Source organism: Megascapheus bottae, chromosome 3 (genome assembly GCF_031878675.1).
Source record: "Megascapheus bottae isolate mThoBot1 chromosome 3, mThoBot2.hap1, whole genome shotgun sequence".
Classification (NCBI taxonomy): Eukaryota; Metazoa; Chordata; class Mammalia; order Rodentia; family Geomyidae; genus Megascapheus; species Megascapheus bottae.
Window position 1 is genome coordinate 87,364,076 of NC_143511.1, and position 17,799 is coordinate 87,381,874.

At 59.6% G+C, this 17,799-nt stretch overlaps 1 protein-coding gene across 5 annotated transcripts in view; it reads left to right on the plus strand.

Annotated features, from left to right (window-relative positions):
• Window positions 1–14,782, plus strand: part of Ntng2 (netrin G2) — a 52,665-nt gene extending 37,883 nt beyond the window's left edge. For 4 of the 5 annotated variants that reach the window (XM_090330851.1, XM_090330853.1, XM_090330852.1 and 1 more), the window contains exons 4-10: window positions 3,542–3,714; window positions 5,716–5,742; window positions 6,477–6,608; window positions 9,533–9,634; window positions 11,272–11,439; window positions 12,236–12,370; window positions 12,746–14,782. In XM_090330851.1, the coding sequence (XP_090186977.1) occupies window positions 3,542–3,714; window positions 5,716–5,742; window positions 6,477–6,608; window positions 9,533–9,634; window positions 11,272–11,439; window positions 12,236–12,370; window positions 12,746–12,975 (967 nt within the window). In that variant the 3' untranslated portion in view covers window positions 12,976–14,782. The remainder of the gene's footprint in view (window positions 1–3,541; window positions 3,715–5,715; window positions 5,743–6,476; window positions 6,609–9,532; window positions 9,635–11,271; window positions 11,440–12,235; window positions 12,371–12,745) is intronic. The other variant, XM_090330855.1, reaches the window with a different exon arrangement.
• The last annotated feature ends 3,017 nt before the right edge of the window (window positions 14,783–17,799 follow it).

The window sequence follows — 17,799 nt, forward strand, 5'->3', positions numbered from 1 at the left end:
CCTCTCAGTGTGAGCTTTAGGAGAGCCTCACAGAGGGAGGTCAGCCAGGTCAGAGCACATGCTGGGCAGAGGCTGGCAAGAGAGCACGGGAGGGGGAGGGCAGGGAGAGAGTGCTGGTGACATCTATGTGTGCACAGACATGCATGCATGCATGCACATGCAAGTGGCACATGCCGAGGACAAGGACAGGCTCTCTGGACCCCAGCTCTGTGACCACCAGGCAGGCGGCCCCCTCTTCTTCTGGGCCTCTGTGAGGACCAGGTGAGGCCCGAGTTTCTTCTCAGGTCCCCCAGGAGGGAGGACGGGGAGGGGCCAGCAGGATGGGCCTGAGCAGAGCCAGGACCGGGATGGGAATCTGGCCTGGACCAAGGCTGACTGACCACCTGGGCAGGCTGTGCCCTGGCCTGTGCTCCTGCCCCACTCTCGGTTGTCAGCATTGTAATGCGCTGCCCAGATCGTCTATAACCAGCCAAGGTCAGTGTCAGTGCCCAGTGGGCACGGCACACCCCTTACTATGGAGCTGACAGCGAAAAAGATCCCTTCGTGCGACAGGGTGCGTCCCTGGCTTCCTACAACCATGGGTGTTCCTCTCCAGCTCGCTCAGCGGGGTGTTAAATAAGAATTCAGGAGGACAAAAAGAAAGACAGAAACCTGAGGCCAAATACATTTAAAACCCAGCCTCTGCCAGATGTGTTCCTTTCCTGCAGGACTTATCAGAGCCTTCAGAAGCTGAATGTGCACTCATGGTGAATCTGGTTGTTATGGGGTGGGAGGGAGCAGAGACCACTGAGTGGATGATTCAGAGGACATCATATGCTGGCAAAAGGGGGCCAGTGTCCCCAGGAAGAGGATCCCGAGCCCCCAGTGCCAGTCCTGCCCGCCCATGCCCCTCTGTGCCTTCCCCAGCACGTAGTAGGTCTGCAGCATACCTGTGGTAGAGGTGGCTGCACCCAGTGTGACCTTGAGAGGTCTCCTCGGGAAGAGGAGCTGGGCACCGGGGCTCCCCGCTGGAATAGGAAGCAGAAGCGGGCTGGTCTCCGGCCAGGCCAGCCCAGGAATAAAGGGAGACCATATCTCAGAACTGCCCAGCACAACCCGGCACCGGTGGCTCACACTGTAACCAAAAACTCAGGAGGCTGAGGCCTGAGTTTGAACCCAGCCTGGGCAGGAAAGGCCACAAGACTCTTAGTCTCCAGTTAGCCAGCAAAAGGCAAAAGTAGAGCTGTGGCTCAAATGGTAGAGCACTAGCTAAGGGCTGTGCTCAAACCCCAGAACTGGTGTGCACACACACACACACACACACGTGTGTATACACACACACACATGCACGCACACGGGGAGCCAGGCACCAGTGGTTCACACCTGTGATCCCAGCCACTCAGAAGACTGAGCTCTAAGCATCACAGTGTAGATAGAACCAGGCCAGGCAGATCAAATGTACAGGACTCATTCATCTCTAAAATAATCAGCAAAAAGCCAGGCTAGAAAGCCGGGTGCGGTGGCCCACACCTATAATCCCAGCTCCTCAGGAGGCTAAGATCTGAGGATTGAGGTTCAAAGCCAGCGCAGCTAAAGAACATGAGACTTATCTCCAGTTAAGCACGAGAGAACAGGAAGTGGTGCTGTGGCTCAAGGGGTAGGGTGGTAGCCTTGAGCTAAAGAGCTCAGGGACAGCACCCAGGCCCAGAGTTCAAGCCCCATAACCACCAAAAAAAGCCAGACTGGAGGCATGGCTCAAGTGTGAGCAAGAAAGCTGAGAGGAGGCCCTGATTTCAAATTCCAATACTGCTAAGAAAGAAAAAAATTCCTGGTACTCTGACCATCTCTGCCTTCCCAGCTCCCCATCACTAATTCTTAATTATCTCCCTGTGAGCACCCCCACCCAGAGCAGGGACCCCCCCACTGCTTCACAGATCATTTCACTCCCGGTCCCCAGCTCAGAACTTGCCATGTGGCAGGCACCCTACAAATGTTTTCCCTTGCATATTTTAATGAAAATACGGTTCTTACGGAGCACGTCAGTCTGCAATTTGCTTTTTCTAAATATTGACAATACACCTTGGAAATCTTCCCACATCAGAATCCAGAGTGCTCTTCCCTTCATGCTGGACTTGAGGATTCCCCCTCTCCCGAGCATGTGCGTGTGGGCATGCATGCCAGTACCAAGGCCTGAACTCCTGACCTTGGGCTCTTGTTCACCTTTCTTCCTTCACAGCTGGTGCTCTACTACTTGAGCTATGCCTCCAGTCCATCATTTGGCTCATTAATGGGAGATGGAGTCTCACAGACTTTACTGCCCAGGCTGGCTTCCATTTGTGAGCCTCCTGGTCTCAGCCTCTTAACAGCTAGAATTGCAGGCATGAGCCACCGATGCCTGGCTAAGACACAGACCGTTCAGAAACGTCACACACATTGCATGTGCTTGTTGATTGTCCAGGTTATTTGAACCAAGGCCCAGAGAGTGAGTGCACAGGACATGGGCTTCTCTGCCTTTGAGGCTTCTCTTCCCCCAGGCTCCTCCCTCCATGGCTCCTCATTCCCTGCTTTGGCCCCTTTGACTCACCTGGGTCCCCACTTTGAGCTTCCCTGGACTGTCGCTGTTGTGTGACTCACGTGCACGCACACATGCATGCACATGTATGTGTGCATGTGCACAGCCAGGTGTTGTGAGGTCTGGGGCGCTCTGTTCTGCATTTCACCTTGACATGCATGGCCCTCCCTGTCTGGGGGTCCTGGGAGCTGGCCCCCATGTGGGGCATGCCGGAACGTTCTCCTCCTCCCCATCTGGGGGTCCTAGGAGCTGGCCCCAACGTGGGACATACCGGAATGTTCTCCTCCCAGTTGAGAGTTGGCATTGCCCAGTGCCTGGAGCCCCTGTTCACAGCAGCGCTGCTGGCTCTGTCTCCAAATACGTCCTTAAAAAGATATTTCAGTCTATGTAAAGCAGGAAGAACCAATACCTGAGTCTTCCCGTTTATTTACCAGTTTTCAGAATAATGAGTTGCCTATAAATATTTGAATGAACGAATGAGTGAATAATGTATGTGGGATGGATTGTCAGAGCTGGGGAGCTGGGCTTCTCGCTCTTGCCCTCGAGGGCTTCAGTAAAAGTGCAGCCCCAGGCCAGACCCCTGGCTGCACAAGTTGGGGCTGGGCGAAGCTCCTTAGAACCTCAGGCTCCAACTAAGGTGATCAGAGCTAAAGACACAGCATCGAGCACCGTGGACTCACACCTGGCCTCCTAGCAACTCGGGAGACTAAGATCGGAGGGTCCAGGCTTGAAACCAGCCTGGGCAAGAAAGTCTGATAGGCCACAGAGAATCCTGGAGGGCTGGGGGGGCGGGGCGGGCTGAGCTCCACTCCCCTCCACAGCAGGGGAAGTCGGGATATTCTGACCCAACGGAGAGTCCATGAGGCTGGGTTTGACCGTGGTTTCAGAGCCCCAGGGAGTGTCGGCCCCATCCCATGGGCTTGCCTTGCCCAGGGGTCAGGCAGGCTACCCTGGCGCCCGCTGACCCCCATCCTCTCTGCATCTCCCCAGGTGCAAGTGCAACCTGCACGCCAACCTGTGCTCAGTGCGCGAGGGCAGCCTGCAGTGTGAGTGTGAGCACAACACCACCGGCCCGGACTGCGGCAAGTGCAAGAAGAACTTCCGCACGCGGGCCTGGCGGGCAGGCTCCTACCTGCCGCTGCCGCACGGCTCCCCCAACGCCTGTACGTACACAAGGCCAAGAGCCAGGGGCCATGCCAGACACACACGCAACACATGGGCACACACATGTCACATGCATGTACATACAGTGCACATGCTCCAGCAGACACACATGGGCACATGCACGCATACCTGCACACATGCGCGCGTGAGCACACACACACACACACACACATACATCCAGTCAGACGTTGCTCCAGGACCCCTGGGCTCTGCAGAGCTGCAGAGTTGGTGCCTGAGAGCGGGGCCTGTGGGAGGTTGAGTGTCACCAGGTGCCACACACAGCTGCTTCCCCTCCACCTGCATCCCCAGCCTGCCTCTTACAAGTTGAACTGTGACCCCATTTTATAGAGGCTTGGCCCTGTGCCCTGCCTTGCCCAGCTCTGCCAGGGAAATCACACGTGGGTGCTGCCCACACGTGTCTGTATGATGCCCACCGGGGATAACGGGGCATTCATGAGCAGCAGGCGGGGAGGGCTTGCAGTTCGCTCTTCTAGCACTGTCACATCCATCTCTGGCTTGCTGTGCCCGAGGCCGTGCCAGCATGCTACGTGTGCTTAGTCCTTCAGATCCTGAGGCTCTAGCTGCCCCCACAGGAGCTCCTGGCTAACCCAGCGCCCTCCCGGTGCCAGGCCAGCCCTAGGATTCAAGGCCTGAATCTGCTGCAAAGGCCGAGCTGTGCAGCCACACTGCCTGCTCCCCGACACCCGACCCATCAGGACCCCTCACCCCCCGACACCCGTGAAAGATTTATGTGGCTTTAAGCCGATCAAAGCCGAGGCACGTGGGCCAGCGTCAGGAGCCACAGCAGTTCTTTGAAGGGGTGACTTGCCAGCCCCTCTCAGCACTCCGAGCCAGGTCTTCAAAGACACAGAGCGAGCCAGTGAGTGAGTGAGCAAGCACGGTCCTGGTGCTGAGAGCCCACCCCGCTGCTCTGTGTCCTGAACCCTCCTCTACTCGTGTCCTCCTTCCCCCACCTGCCCAGCCACACCCCCGATTCTAGAGACCCCCACGTTCTACCCTCACAGCTCCTAGCTGGGGCCTCTACCCTCCCTGACAACCACGGAGGCCCTGGGAAGCTTTACCCGAACCTGTACTCACCCCACACTCCTCCCATCTCCAGAGGGTGTCTGGGAGCAGAGCCCTGGCTCCTCAGCCATGCCCACACACGCATGGTACAAGGCCCACGTGAGGTCAACCCCCCATGCCCATGTCTGCGTCTGGTGTGCTCAGGCTCTCAGGACTGGGTCCTGCCACTGTTCCCCATATCACCTTCCCCTCAGGGCCTAGCTGAGAGGTGCCCCTGCCCCTGCCCCCAGGGTCCCCTGCATACCACACAGGCCGCCCCAATGCATGGATTTAGCCAGGGCTAAGCCCCAGGCAGCTCATCCTTCCAGGCCACTGGACTGTCTGTCCCCAGCCACAGCCCCGTGGCTGAGCATACCGTGACTGCCACCCCGTGTCCTTTATCAGAAACAATGCTCTACCCAAGGTGGCACCCCTTCCCTGAGACGGCCAGTCACTGCTCTGGCCCCCTCATTCCCAGGCACAGGCGCAGATGGTGCCCTGCCTTGGCTCACTTGGCCCCTCCCCCAGGCCCCTCGAGTGGCTCCCAGCTGGCAGTGCTGGGGTCAGCAGCATGTCCCCGCTCACTGACTCAGGAAACCCTTGCACAGAGGTGGCCACTGGTGTGGTTTTCTTCCCCTTCCTCCGTGGAGACCATTTCTGTGACCTGCCCCGTGGGCCCAAAATTCTGAGATGTGACTGGACGGGCTGCTTAGCTTGTCAGAGTCCCAGGAGCAGGTTAGAACTCTAAGCCTCAGTTTCCCTAGCAGAAAAATAAGCTACTAGGGCTCCTTCTGTCTTGTCATGGTGGTGAGAAGCCCTGTGGGCTGCCAACAGCTGGTGCTCAGTCCCCCTAAGCCCCTGAGGGGACCCATCCTGCCCCTCGGTGTTGGAAGGGGACCCCTGGGCAGCTCTGTAACCCTCTTGTCTTCCTGCAGGCGCTGCTGTGGGCTCGGCCTTCGGCAGTAAGTATGGAACACTCGGGCACTGGGCTCTGCTTGTTCTGGAAATGGAGAGAAGGAAGGGGCTGGATGTTGCTCTCATCTGCAGTCTCCTGTCCCCTCCTCTAATGCCACCCCATCTGTGGCTCTGCTCCCATCCCTCCTCTGTGTGGTATCCGTGTATCTCCCTGTGGCTTCAGCCTGGAGGAGCTTCCTCAGTCCTGCTTTGGAAAGTGGGCATGGCCTCTGGGGAGAGGGGTTGTCCTTTGACCCTAGATAGACAACTGCCCCCCTCCCTCCCGCAGCCTCTACCAGACTGGTGGAGGCCAGTCTCCATCCCCCATGCAGTGGCCATTCTGGTCAGCTCAGCTCCCAGGACATGCCAGCCTGAGAGGGGAACTGAGGAGGGTAAGGGTCTAGAGAGCTCACAGGGTGCAGGTGGCTGACTGGGTGTCTGGGAACTTCCTGTCACCATGCAGTTGGTCCCCCAAGCCCTCAGCAAGCCAGCCCCCCGCCACGGGGTGCTCACTTCCAGCCCCCCTACCCTCTCAGCAGGCTTTGCCATCCCTGTGGGATGAGCAGGGAGAAGGCCTGGCAGAGATGCCACTCCCTGGGGTACTCTGGTGTCTGCCCTGCCCCTCCCATACCAGTGGACAGAGGAGGCTCTAGAAGGAAGCTAGGCCTGGAGGGGCGCTGGTCTATGAAGCTGTTAGTCTTAGAGCTTCCTCCATTGCTCTTGCTTTTCTGTCTCTCGCCAGGCATCCACAAGGCCCCGAAGGACCCTGCACCCCAAGCCCCTGTGGTCACTGAGGCCCTGGGCAGGGATTCCACCTCTCCCACCCCTTCCACTTCCCAGGCCCCCACAGTCCCCCGCAGCCCCCAGCCCACAGGTGGGTACCAGAGTCCAGCCAGGGAGCCCTGCGGCCTCTCCCTTCCTGCCTCTAGCTGGAGTCCCTGCCCCCGTCAGTCCTGGGGACAGTAGGTGCTTGCTTCTTAGAGTAGAAAATGCTAGAACCCTGGAAGCACACGAGCCCAGGCAGAGGAGTCCTGCAGACCACCCCAGCTGACCTGCCACCCGGCTCCAGCTGATTTGGGGGCTTTAACTCAGGTCCTGAGCACTGTGCCTGAGCTTTTGTGCTCAAGGCTCTACCACCTGAGCTCTAGGCTCCTATTCTGTTTTGGGGGGGTTAGTGAATTGGAGACAGAGATTCACAGACTTTCTTGCCTCAGCTGGCTTCAAACTGACCCTCAGATCCTCGCCTCCTGAGTAGGTGAGATTACAGGGGAGAACAGCCAGCGCTGGTCTGGAAACCCATTCTAAGTGGTGATGGCCGGGGCGGGGGGGGGGGGGGTCTGCTTGACCCGGCCACAGCGACGTGCTCTCCGAGCCTGCGCTATTAGCAATGGGAGATGCAAGTTAGAATTTACTTTCCCCACAGGAGAGGCTCAGGCACAGGTGGCTGGATTTATAGTAGGCAAATTATACCTCCACAAAGCTATGTTTTAGGGAACAGGAAAGAAAAGAGAGAGAAGCAGCTGCCCAGCACCCCAGGTTGATGAAGGCCCACAGACTGGGCTGGAACTCAGGGCTATGTCCTGACCCATCAGGCCCCAGCTCCCAGCTTGGCAATGCCAGGCTCTTGGGAGCCACAAAGGGGCAGACAGGCCTTCTTTTGGTCTGGAGATTGGTCCCGAGCCCCCCTCCCCACCCCCTTCCAACAGGTGCTTTGGCCTCTTTGGCCAGAGTCCAGCTGGATCCTGATCTCCTGGTCCAGATGTTTCTCCTCTCTGCCAGTGTTAAGCTGTCTGGCAGGCAGTGGCTGGGGTGAGGGGGTGTGCGGTGCTCCACTCCTGCTCACCAGGCGGTGGGGGTCAGTCAGGCTGCAAAGCAAAATGCCCTCAGGGCTGCTCTTACCCCAGCTCTAATTAAACCCTTGCCAATTAGGCCCTGCAGCCTCCTCTCCTCATTGAACGCCATATTAATGTCAATCTCAAGTCCAAAGGCTCCTGACTCCCAGCTGAGAAGTCTCCGGCACTTTTTAGCTGGGAGATTTTCTTTTTTCTCTCCCCATCAACTATCCTGGGTAATTCCCTCAGAGAAGGGGGAGCAGGCAGCCCTCGCCCCCACCCTCCGGGTCTGTTCTTTGAATTCCACACATCACAAAGCCTGACTTCTCCAGCTCTGCACTTTTTTTTAATGGAGTACTGGGGCTTGAACTTGAGGTCTGGGCACTGTCCCTAACACTCTACTACTTAAGCCACAGCTCCACTTCCAGCTTTTTGGTTGTTAATTAGAGATAAGAGCTTCCTGGACTTTCCTGCCTAGGCTGGCTTCAAACTTTGATCCCCAGATCTCAGCCTCCTGGGTAGCTCGGATGACAGACATGAGCCACCACCAGCAGTAGCCCCGTGCTCCTTGTTCTGTGACCTGTTAGTTTTGTTTTTCAGACTCAACGTGAGGCACGGGGGTGGAGGTGGGGGGAGGGGCGCGCCTGAACGGGATTGGCTGGCTGCTCAAACCAGGTGTCAGGAAAAGCAGGCAGTGGTCAGGAGGCAGAGGACCTCTAATTCCCAGGTGGGGACTGAATAGAAGGCCTTCCAGGACCCTTCCGGACATGCCTGATATCTTGACCACCTGTAGCCTCACCTAGCAACTCAGAGGAAGGTCTGAGCCCAGACGCAGGTCCATCTCTGCCCTTCTGCAGGCCGGAAGAGGCCTCAGCTGTCAGACTCAAGGACCATCGAAGGGGTGCTGTCCTCAGACTCCACTCCCTGCTGGTCCTCAGGCTTGGGCCCCTCTGGTCTGCCTTCCAGTGTCTGCGGGCTTCCATAAGCCACAATAGTACAGATGCTGCTTTTATAGTGAATTAGAACCCAGACTGTTTGGCCAGTGTAGGTGGCTTTCTCTTTCTGTAGTGCTGCTGCTCACAAGGGGGTGAGAGGGGGTGGGGTGTCACCTCTTCCATGACTTGGTTTCTTCTCTTCTTCCTCCCAAGAGTGGACCCAGCCATCTCCGGCTGCCCCCGTTGGGGAGAGCCCCTCTGGCCCCTGGTGTCCTCCCAGGCAGAAGGTATGGGGGCAGGGCCTAGAACAGACCCGAGACCCCCTCCTCCAGATCACTGTAGTGGAGGCCGCAGGTGTGCATAGCAGGGCTCTAGGTTGGAGGGGACTTCAAGAAGACTGGAGTGAGTGCCTGTGAGACACAGAGGATATACATGGACAGGTCGCCAGCTCTCCAGGAAGGAAGGCTGGCCCAGGCCCTACATTCCATGCCCTACATTCCATGCCCAACCCCCGGCCCAGCCCTCAAGTTTCTCTCCAGCCCCGGCTTTCAGCCTTGAGCAGGGCTTGGCGCGCCCTCTGCTGGCCACTGCTCCCGGCACAGTAAAGATTCAGCCAGAGCAGAGGATGATGGCTTCAGACAGCAAAGGAGAAGCAAGTCTTTAGTGCTAGGTTTAGAGTCTGGATGTGAGGCCAAGGGGCAAGGAAGGGCTGGGCACCTTAAATGTTTTCAATCGGCCAAAAGAGTCCGAGCCCCAGAAAATATCTTATGCCATGTGAGGACGTCAGGGGTTGAGGGGGGTTTGAGGAGGCAGGGTTGGCTCAGAGAGGGGTGCAGCTCCCCACTGAAGGGCCCAGTATGCTGACTCTGGAGTGGCCGCCCAGCCTCAACTCTGAGCCCTCAGATCAGATGACCGGCTGGCCCAGAGCTGGCCTGCGGCATCCAGAAGACTCAGCTTTATCCTTGGCCCAGGCAGTTCACCCTGAGTAGCTGAACTATGGGGATGAAAAGTTTGTTTCTCGTCTCTCCAAGCTGTGGGCACTATTACGGTTGCCCCTGCCCCTGCCAAGGGCTCCCCACTTTTCCAGCTCAAGCCCAAATCTCCTGAAGTGATGCCTATTGAAGAATTCCAAGGTAAGGAGAGCCCGGGGCTCGGGCGCTCTCACTTCTCTCACTTGCCTTCTCTGGAGAAAACCCCGCAAGCCAGGGCTGGTGCCCGCTCGGGAAACCCTTCTGGACTAGCTGGGTCAAGGTTAAATCGAGCCTCTCTTCCTTCTGGCCTTTCTGCCTGGAGGGAGTAGGGAGCAGGCATGACTCAGAAGGCTACTTGGGCACAGTGGGCATCAGTGTGGCTTTCAGAAATAGCCTGTCATGGCTCCCTGGGGAGATGGGGCCCAGGGCTCATCTTGGTTGGCACAGAAGAATCGGGAACACTCAGTCACCGATGCCCTTTGTGACTCCTGTGTTGGAAGGGCTGAGGGGAGGGCGCAGGTCCAGTGGCCCAGCCATAGCACAGGGGGATGTCTCCAGGGTCTCCTACATCCTTGACCCCTGAGGCGTGGTTGGCACACTCTCTCCCACAAGAGGGAGCTGAGATCCCCTAAGGGGAGATGCAAGGTGGTATTCTGTCCAGTTAGCCAGCATCCCTCCTTCCTGCCTTTCTCAGTGATAGGAGAGGCTGAGCCCCTTAGGGGGACCTCGAAGGCTGGACCCCTCCACCGGGATGCTTCATGAGGTCCTGGTCACTTGCCCCAAGTGATTGTGGATCTGCAGAGCCAGTGGGAGGGTTTGCCTGAGGAGCAGGCAGCGTGCAGAAGGGCACACAGCAGCGCAGACGTACCCCCCCCCCCCCCGTCACAGGGCCGTGAGCCTCCAGGAGCAGGGCCAGGGCTAAGGAAGATGATGTGTCGCTTCCACAAAATCTGGCACCCTGGGGCATGGTGGAGCAGGCCTGTGATCCTGGCTGCCCCATGCAGACCCAGGGGAAAAGGCAAGGAGATCTTGTCTTGAAAGAATGGAAACAAAAACCACTGCCAAGGCCGCCACTGGCGGCTCTCAGCTCTAATCCTGGCACCGCATCAGGAGGCTGAGTTATGATTGCCAGCCCGAGCAGACAAATCCCAGACAAATCTTATCTTCAGTGAACCAGCAAAAAAGGCCAGCAGTGGAAGTGTAGCTCAAGTGGTAGTGCACTAGGATCAGGGGGCCTGAAATCCAAGCCCCGGAACCTAGGACTCAACGAGTGGTAGAGATCTCACCCAGCATGTTCTAAAGAAAGGAAGAGGGACCTGCCCGGACAGGATGGTGGCGTTCCCTTCCTCAAACACTTCCAAAGCGGCGCGGGAGGGAGCTCCATGGCCGCGCCATCCCTCCAACACTCCTGCATGCCTTTCTCCATCCGCAAAGCGGGGGAGGGGGAGATCTGGGTAGTGCTCACCCTGAGGGCACTGTATGGCAGCATGACCCCAGTCTCCTTGCATGAATTACCTTCTAATCCCTGGCCCCAGGACATCCTTCAGAGAGCACTTTGTCTGGCTCTCAGCCAGGGGCCAGCAGGTTGCTGCCTGCTGCTGGCCTCTGGGCTCCCTGCCCTCAGGCTCCACTGTTCTGCTGGCTCAAAGCTGGCAGGCCCAGCTTTTCCCAAGTGTCCAAGGCATGGGATGGCTTCCAGGTCCTCTGCCTGCATGTTCTGCGGTGGGTCCTTCCTCTTCCTCTCCCCGGGGTCTCCGTTTCGCACCGTGCTCAGGTGTTTCTCTTCCCGATTGGCCCAGACTGCGAGTGCTACGGCCACTCCAACCGCTGTAGCTACATTGACTTCCTGAACGTGGTGACCTGCGTGAGCTGTAAGCACAACACGCGAGGCCAGCACTGCCAGCACTGCCGCCTGGGCTACTACCGCAACGGCTCGGCCGAGCTGGACGACGAGAACGTCTGCATCGGTGAGCACCGCCCAGGAGCCCGGGGCAGAGTGGGCTTGGAGGGCTGCAGACCCCGTGCCACCTGGGGTGCAGGCACTGCAGGTGGCTTCTTGGCTGATGGTCTCCTCCATGCATTCCTCCTCAGAGAGTAAAGGCTGGGGTTCAGGGCTTGCCATGCTGTGTGCATTCAAGCAAGTCCCTGCCCCTCTCTGGGCTCCCGCTGTAAAGTCAGAGCTGGGTGAGGAGACAGTGTTTTGACCCTCTTGTGGCTGAGGCTTCCCTGCTAATACACTTAGAAGGAGGTGTCCTGCTGCAGGACGGCCTTGGAGTAGAGAAGGAAATCCATGCAGTCCTTACAGTAGGGTAGACTCCACAGTCCAACTCTGTATCCCCCAGCCAACACCACCCAGTACCTCCAGTACCTCCAGTAGTGGCCAGTAGTCAGGCCCTGTCCCTGGTGCCCAGCCCCCACCGGTCAGGTGAGGCGGGGCTGCAGCCCACAAAGCCTCCGCCTTCAAATGATTCCTTCAACTCCGCAGTGACTGTGGGCCAGCTGCAGGACCGCTGGACGCCATCAGGACTCCCCCTCCAGCCCCACGCCCCCAGTGGGCCCGGGAATGGGCACATTCACTTTCCAGCTGCGCTAGGCAGAGGGCGTGGCGGGTGGGGGCTGCTGGCAGCCCTGCAGGGCTGGGAAAGATGGACGCCCCTCCAGCCGTCGGGGCTGTGGGATGCCAAGGAGGGAAGGTGCTTGCTGGGGCCAGGGCCAGCGACATGGCCCCTCTGACCAGCCTCGCCCGGGCACGTGTCCCTCCAGAGTGCAACTGCAACCAGATCGGCTCCGTGCACGACCGCTGCAACGAGACCGGCTTCTGCGAGTGCCGCGAGGGTGCGGTGGGGCCCAAGTGCGACGACTGCCTCCCCACGCACTACTGGCGGCAGGGCTGCTACCGTGAGTGACCCGTCGGGGGGGAGGGGAGGAGGGAGGCGGGGGCGGGGCCTGGCACGGGGCGGGGCCCTCTCCGGGGGGCGGGGCCTGACGTGGGTCCTCCCCGGAGGGGGCGGGGCCGGTGGGGGCGGGGCCCTCTCCGGGGGCGGGGCCTGACGTGGGTCCTCCCCGGAGGGGGCGGGACCTGCGGTGGGCGGGGCGGGGACCGCCCCGGAGGCCGGGATTCCGGGCCGGCTGGGGAGTCGCGGGCCGTAGCCGAGGTCCGCTGGGCCCCACTGAGCAGGGGAAGCGTGGTGGCGTCCGGGCCTTCCCGGCTCCATCCTCGCGGACGAGCCCGACCTCCATCTGCCCCCCCTCTCCCCCCGCCCCGCCCCGCAGCCAACGTGTGCGACGACGACCAGCTGCTGTGCCAGAACGGCGGCACCTGCCTGCAGAACCAGCGCTGCGCCTGCCCGCGCGGCTACACCGGCGCGCGCTGCGAGCAGCCCCGCTGCGACCTCGCCGACGGCGGCCCGGACTGCGACCGCGCGCCCGGGGCCGCCCCGAGCCCCGCCACCCTGCTCGGCTGCCTGCTGCTGCTGGGGCTGGCCGCCCGCCCGGGCTGCTGAGCGCCCCGCGGCCGGGGTCCCGGGCCGGACGGCGACGCGGGGGCGGCCCCGCTGCTCCCAGGTGCTACCCAGCGTCCTCCGCGCGCCGCCCCGCCGCCGGGTCCCGGCGCCTCCTCCTTCCTTTCCCCTCGTGGGGCGCGCGGGGAGCGGGGATCGGAGGCGCCGCGCCCCGCCCGCCCCGACGCCGGACCCGCGGACGCCCCTGCGCCTGGCCCGCCGCCGGCCCCTCCCGTCTCCGTGCGCCCTCGGTTTCCCGTCGCAGCCCCCCGAGGGACTCGCCGCGTGGGGCTGGACGCGGGTGGAGGGGCGGGCAGGAGCGTGGGGGAGCTGGCCACGGCGACGGACGACGACTGACCCAGTAAACCGTGCTCACTGCTGCCTCTCCCGCCTCCCGCGTCCTTTCCGTGCCGGGGGCGCTGGGTGGGCCCCGAAAGTGGCCTTAGAGAGGCAGCCCTCGCGCCCGCCCTCCTGCGCCCGGCGGGGGAACGGAGCTGAGCGTGAGGCCCTGGGTTCAAGCCCCAGCGCTGCCAAAACGAGCATAGGCAGCCCCCACGCCCCAGCCAGGCTGCCCTGGGCACGGGAGGCTCTGCCCCCCCCCCCCCCGGAATAAAGACGAACCCGCAGTGTCCTGACATTTGGCTTCAAAAACCAGAAGGAAAACCATCTGGAGAGTTCTCTGCCCCGACCACCCAAGCTGGGTATGTCACCTCACACCCTAGAGCCTGTCCAGTGCCAGGTCACACGCAATTCCCAGAGACTGCCCTGCCCACCGCCTTCCTGGCCGGCACCCGGCTGGCTGCGGCCCCTAGGTGGGCCCTGAACAGGCCCCCAGCCTGTCACTTTCCCCTGTGGGCCCAAGCCAGGTGCCCGCGGGCTGTTTGTAATCCCAGCTACTCAAGAGGCTGGGATTTCAGAGTTACAGTTTGAAGTCAGCACGGGCAGACATATCCATGAGATACCTCCCGTGAACCACCAAAAAATGTGGAGCTGTGGCTCAAGTGGTCGAGCACCAGCGTTGAGCAAAAAAAGCTCAGGAACAATTCCCAGGCCCTGAGTTCAAGCCCCAGAACGGGCACAAAGGAAATTAAAAATAGGGGTTCATTGTCTTAGACACTTGGCTGCATTGCCTGTGGGGCCCATCTCCCCCTCCAGTGGTCTGGTGGGCTGCCCCACGGCCCATTGCAGTGACTCACTCACCCACTGCTCTACCTGTGCCCCCCTTGCTGGCACAGCAGCTGCCTCACTCTCCCAGGCTATACTGCTAAGACCTGGCTCTTCCCATCATTCTCCCGGCCAAAGCTGAGAGGGAGCTAAGCAAAACAGCCTTTGGAATAAGAAGGGATTACAGCTCAGAGAAGGCCCAGGCGCTCCATCCATGGCCGAAGGCAAATGCCGCCCCCTGCTGGCCTCAGCTCCCTCCCCAGTGCGAGGCTGCCGGGCGCAGCTCCCAGGCAGTGCCTTCTAGCCTGTCTCGGGCTCCCTGGCTCAGGCCTCACCTCACTCCTATGGGAATCCACTGAGGAAGTACTCAGTGAAAGCAGAGCTCATGTCTGGGGAACTTGTGGTAGTTTGTGGTTTCATAACACAATGCAAGCCCAGAAGAACTGAAGGAGTGGAGACGGCTTCCACTCCCTAAAGGCCACTCCCTTCCCGCCACCCTCTCAGAGCCTGTGATCGTGCCCTAGCTCTTCTCTCCCACTCCTGCCTTCCGTGTCCAGTCTCCGGAGTGGGGGAAGGGAGCCACCTGGCACCCCCAAGATAGGAGCTTGTGCCTGTGAAGATGGTGAAGCCAACATTGGCCCCTGGAGACCTGATAGAACTGCAGGTGCCAGCTGCGGCTGCTGCCTGCACCCTGAATGTGCGAGAAAAATAAACACACACTGGGGTTTGGGGTTTCTGTCCAGTGCCAATTTACCAGTTTCTCCTGACTTGGCATGCAGCCCCCAGTGTCCCCACTACTGGGGGGGGGGCACGACCTCCTCGCTCCTGTCCAGCCATTGCATACCCCCCCACACACACCATCACCACACTCTCCAGAACAGAACCCACATCTGTCCTCACAAGGATGGGGGAGGGGCGGCCAGGCTGACCAGGGTCATTCATAATCAGCACGAGCGCCACAGACATGTGGGAGACCCCATCTCTGCTCCAGAGCCCACGGAGAAGGGCAGCGATGTTTCTGGAAGACCCAATCCTAAGAAAAAGGCTGTTAGGTGACATGAGGCTAGGACAGCCAGGAGACTGGGGACAGGGAAGGGCCCGACCCCCTGGGCTGGGCAGTGAGGGGCGTCTTGACTTGAAGCAAGGGGTCAGCCAGGCATTGTTACAGTACCACAGCTGCAGTTGAGGTGCCTTCTGCAGAGACTATGTGCCTAACACCAATAGCTCCCTTCCTCCATGTGGCCTGGCTGTGTCCCCGGACATGCTCTAGGAGGAGGGCCCAGTGGGCGCTTGCTCCACCCTCCCTGACCTCTCTCCATTGGTCTTGCTGGATCACCACTGCTGGGGGCAGTGAAGGGGTGAGTGGAGTGAGTGAAGGGGTGGTGGAATGTGCTGTACATTAGAGTGGTAGACTGGTCCCCGAAGATGCCCTTGGACCTGACCTCAAAGGAGGGGCAGGGAAAGTTGCCAGAGGCCATTTGGAAAACTCTGACATTTTCCAGGAGAAGGCAAGGTCATGGAAGCACAAGTCACAGCTGCTCCCGGGGCCCCAAGCTCAGATTCCCACACGACTGCTTTGTCTGCTTCGGGGGGGGTTGGGGGACACAAGGCTCCATTCCACAGTGAGGTCTATGTCAGCTACTGCTCTCCATGGGAGCTGACCTCAACCCTGCCCCCCACACCTGGCACAAGACTTCCAGTCCTGGCACCCTTGACCGTGGGTACCGAGAAAGTCTTAGTGGAGGGTTTAAGGATGTCTGTGCACCCAGGCTCCAGTGTAGGAACCCAGATGTCAGAGCCTGGTCCCCAGCCAAGCTGGGGCAGAATTGCCCCAAGTTTGAATTACTGCTTAGAAGGGACTGCCCTGCTCATTTAACAGAGGGGTGAGCTAAGATCGAAGTAACAGGCCTGGTGGCTCCTGCTTCTAGTCCTGTCTACTCCGGAGGCTGAGATCTGAGGATCACAGTTTTGAAGCCAGCTTGGGCAGGAAAGTCCGTGATCTCCAATAACCACCAGACAACTGGATACTCAACGTGGTAGAGTGCAAGAGAGGTGGAGAGGGACCCGTGTGAAGTAACAGCTACTAAGAGGCAGGGGCAAGATGGCATCCAGGACTGCCTGGTGCTTCTAGGCAGGAAGTCAGGCATCCATCAGGCAGCCACCTCTGCTCCTCCCACCTCCTCTCACCCCTGCAAGGAGCCCTGGGGGAGCCAGGCTTCATCCCCTGGTGCAGCTCCTCAGCGGGTATCGCCTGGCCTTTCTGACTTCTCAATACACAGGATTGCGGGGTCAGCAGTGCTCCCCCATGCCTCACAGTCACTGGACATTTGTGGGCCCCCAGGGAGCTGCGCAGCTTCTCCAGCAGGCCTGGGAGGCCAGGGAGGAGCGGGGGTTCACATCCTGCTGCCCACGCCAGCTGCTCCCCATGCCAGGGACCCCAGCCCATCCCAGTTCATCTGGGTAGGAAGAGACAAAGAGGGCTGGGGCAAGGGAAACTCCCCTTCCTTTCCTTTTTATAAAACAAACCCCACTGGGGTGCTGGTGGCTCCCGCCTGTAATCCTAGCTACTCTGGAGGCTGAAATCTGAGGATCCTGGTTCAAAGCCAGCCCTGGCACTAAAATCCATGACTCTTGTCTTCAGTTAGTTAACCACCAGAAAACTGGAAGCGGTGCTGTGGCTCAAAGTGGAGTTATAGCCTTGAGCTGAAGAGGTCAGGGACCACACCCAGGCCCAGACTTGTAGGCCTACAACTTGAAGGAAAGTTGAAAAAGTTGAAAAATATCGAAAAGCAAACAAATAGCAATTTATTTTTTGAAACAGGATTTTACTTTATTCCGGGATGGTCTTCCCTCTCACTACTTGGGCTTCTTGAACCTGGGGCTTGGGTGTTGTTTAGCTGTTTAACTCAAGGCTGCCATTCCAATGACCATTTTGGTCCACAGCTTTATTTCCATTGGCCCTGTCCTCCTCCTGCCCAGCCTGGGTCAGCTCTGCACAGCCTCCATCCCCAGGCCCCATGACTGTCTTAATGATGGCACAGCAGGCCTTGTCCTATAAGGGCAACCCCGAGGCTGGAAGCCTGCAGATGGACAGGTAGCATCCTCAGTCCTTGGCTAAATAAGCCTTCAGGACATAGCCAGGAGCCGCTAGGATGGGCTGGAGCATGGGGACCCAGCGCCCCCAAGGCTGCATCAGCTGAAGGACATCTGCAAAGGCACAGGGGTCGGCAGCCCACAGAGGCTCTGGGTAAGGCTGCTTCCACTCTCTCGCTGCTGGGTGATCTTGAGCAGGTGCTTTGGTGCTTTGGTCTCTGTGCCTGGGCTTTCTGATCTCTGAAATGGGATGCTGAAGACCACGTGCCAAATCCCAGGCACATCACCAGGAGCACACTTGCGCAGTTTAGAACAGCGCCCGGTGCAGAGTAAAGCATCCGTGCCCACTGCCATGGCTCTGCCCCCACCCCAACAATGCCTGGCAGGGCCGCATCCCTCCCTTCATCAGCTGCACCAGCAGGCAAGCCAGAGGTCAGGGAGGTGCAGTGAGGGATGGGAGGCGGCAGCGTCCAGCTGAAGCATCCTGAGTCTGTGGGGTGGCCATGTAGGGAGGTGGAGGGGCTCCAGGGGGCCCTTGCAGCCCAGGGTAGGTGTAGGGGCATTAGGGGG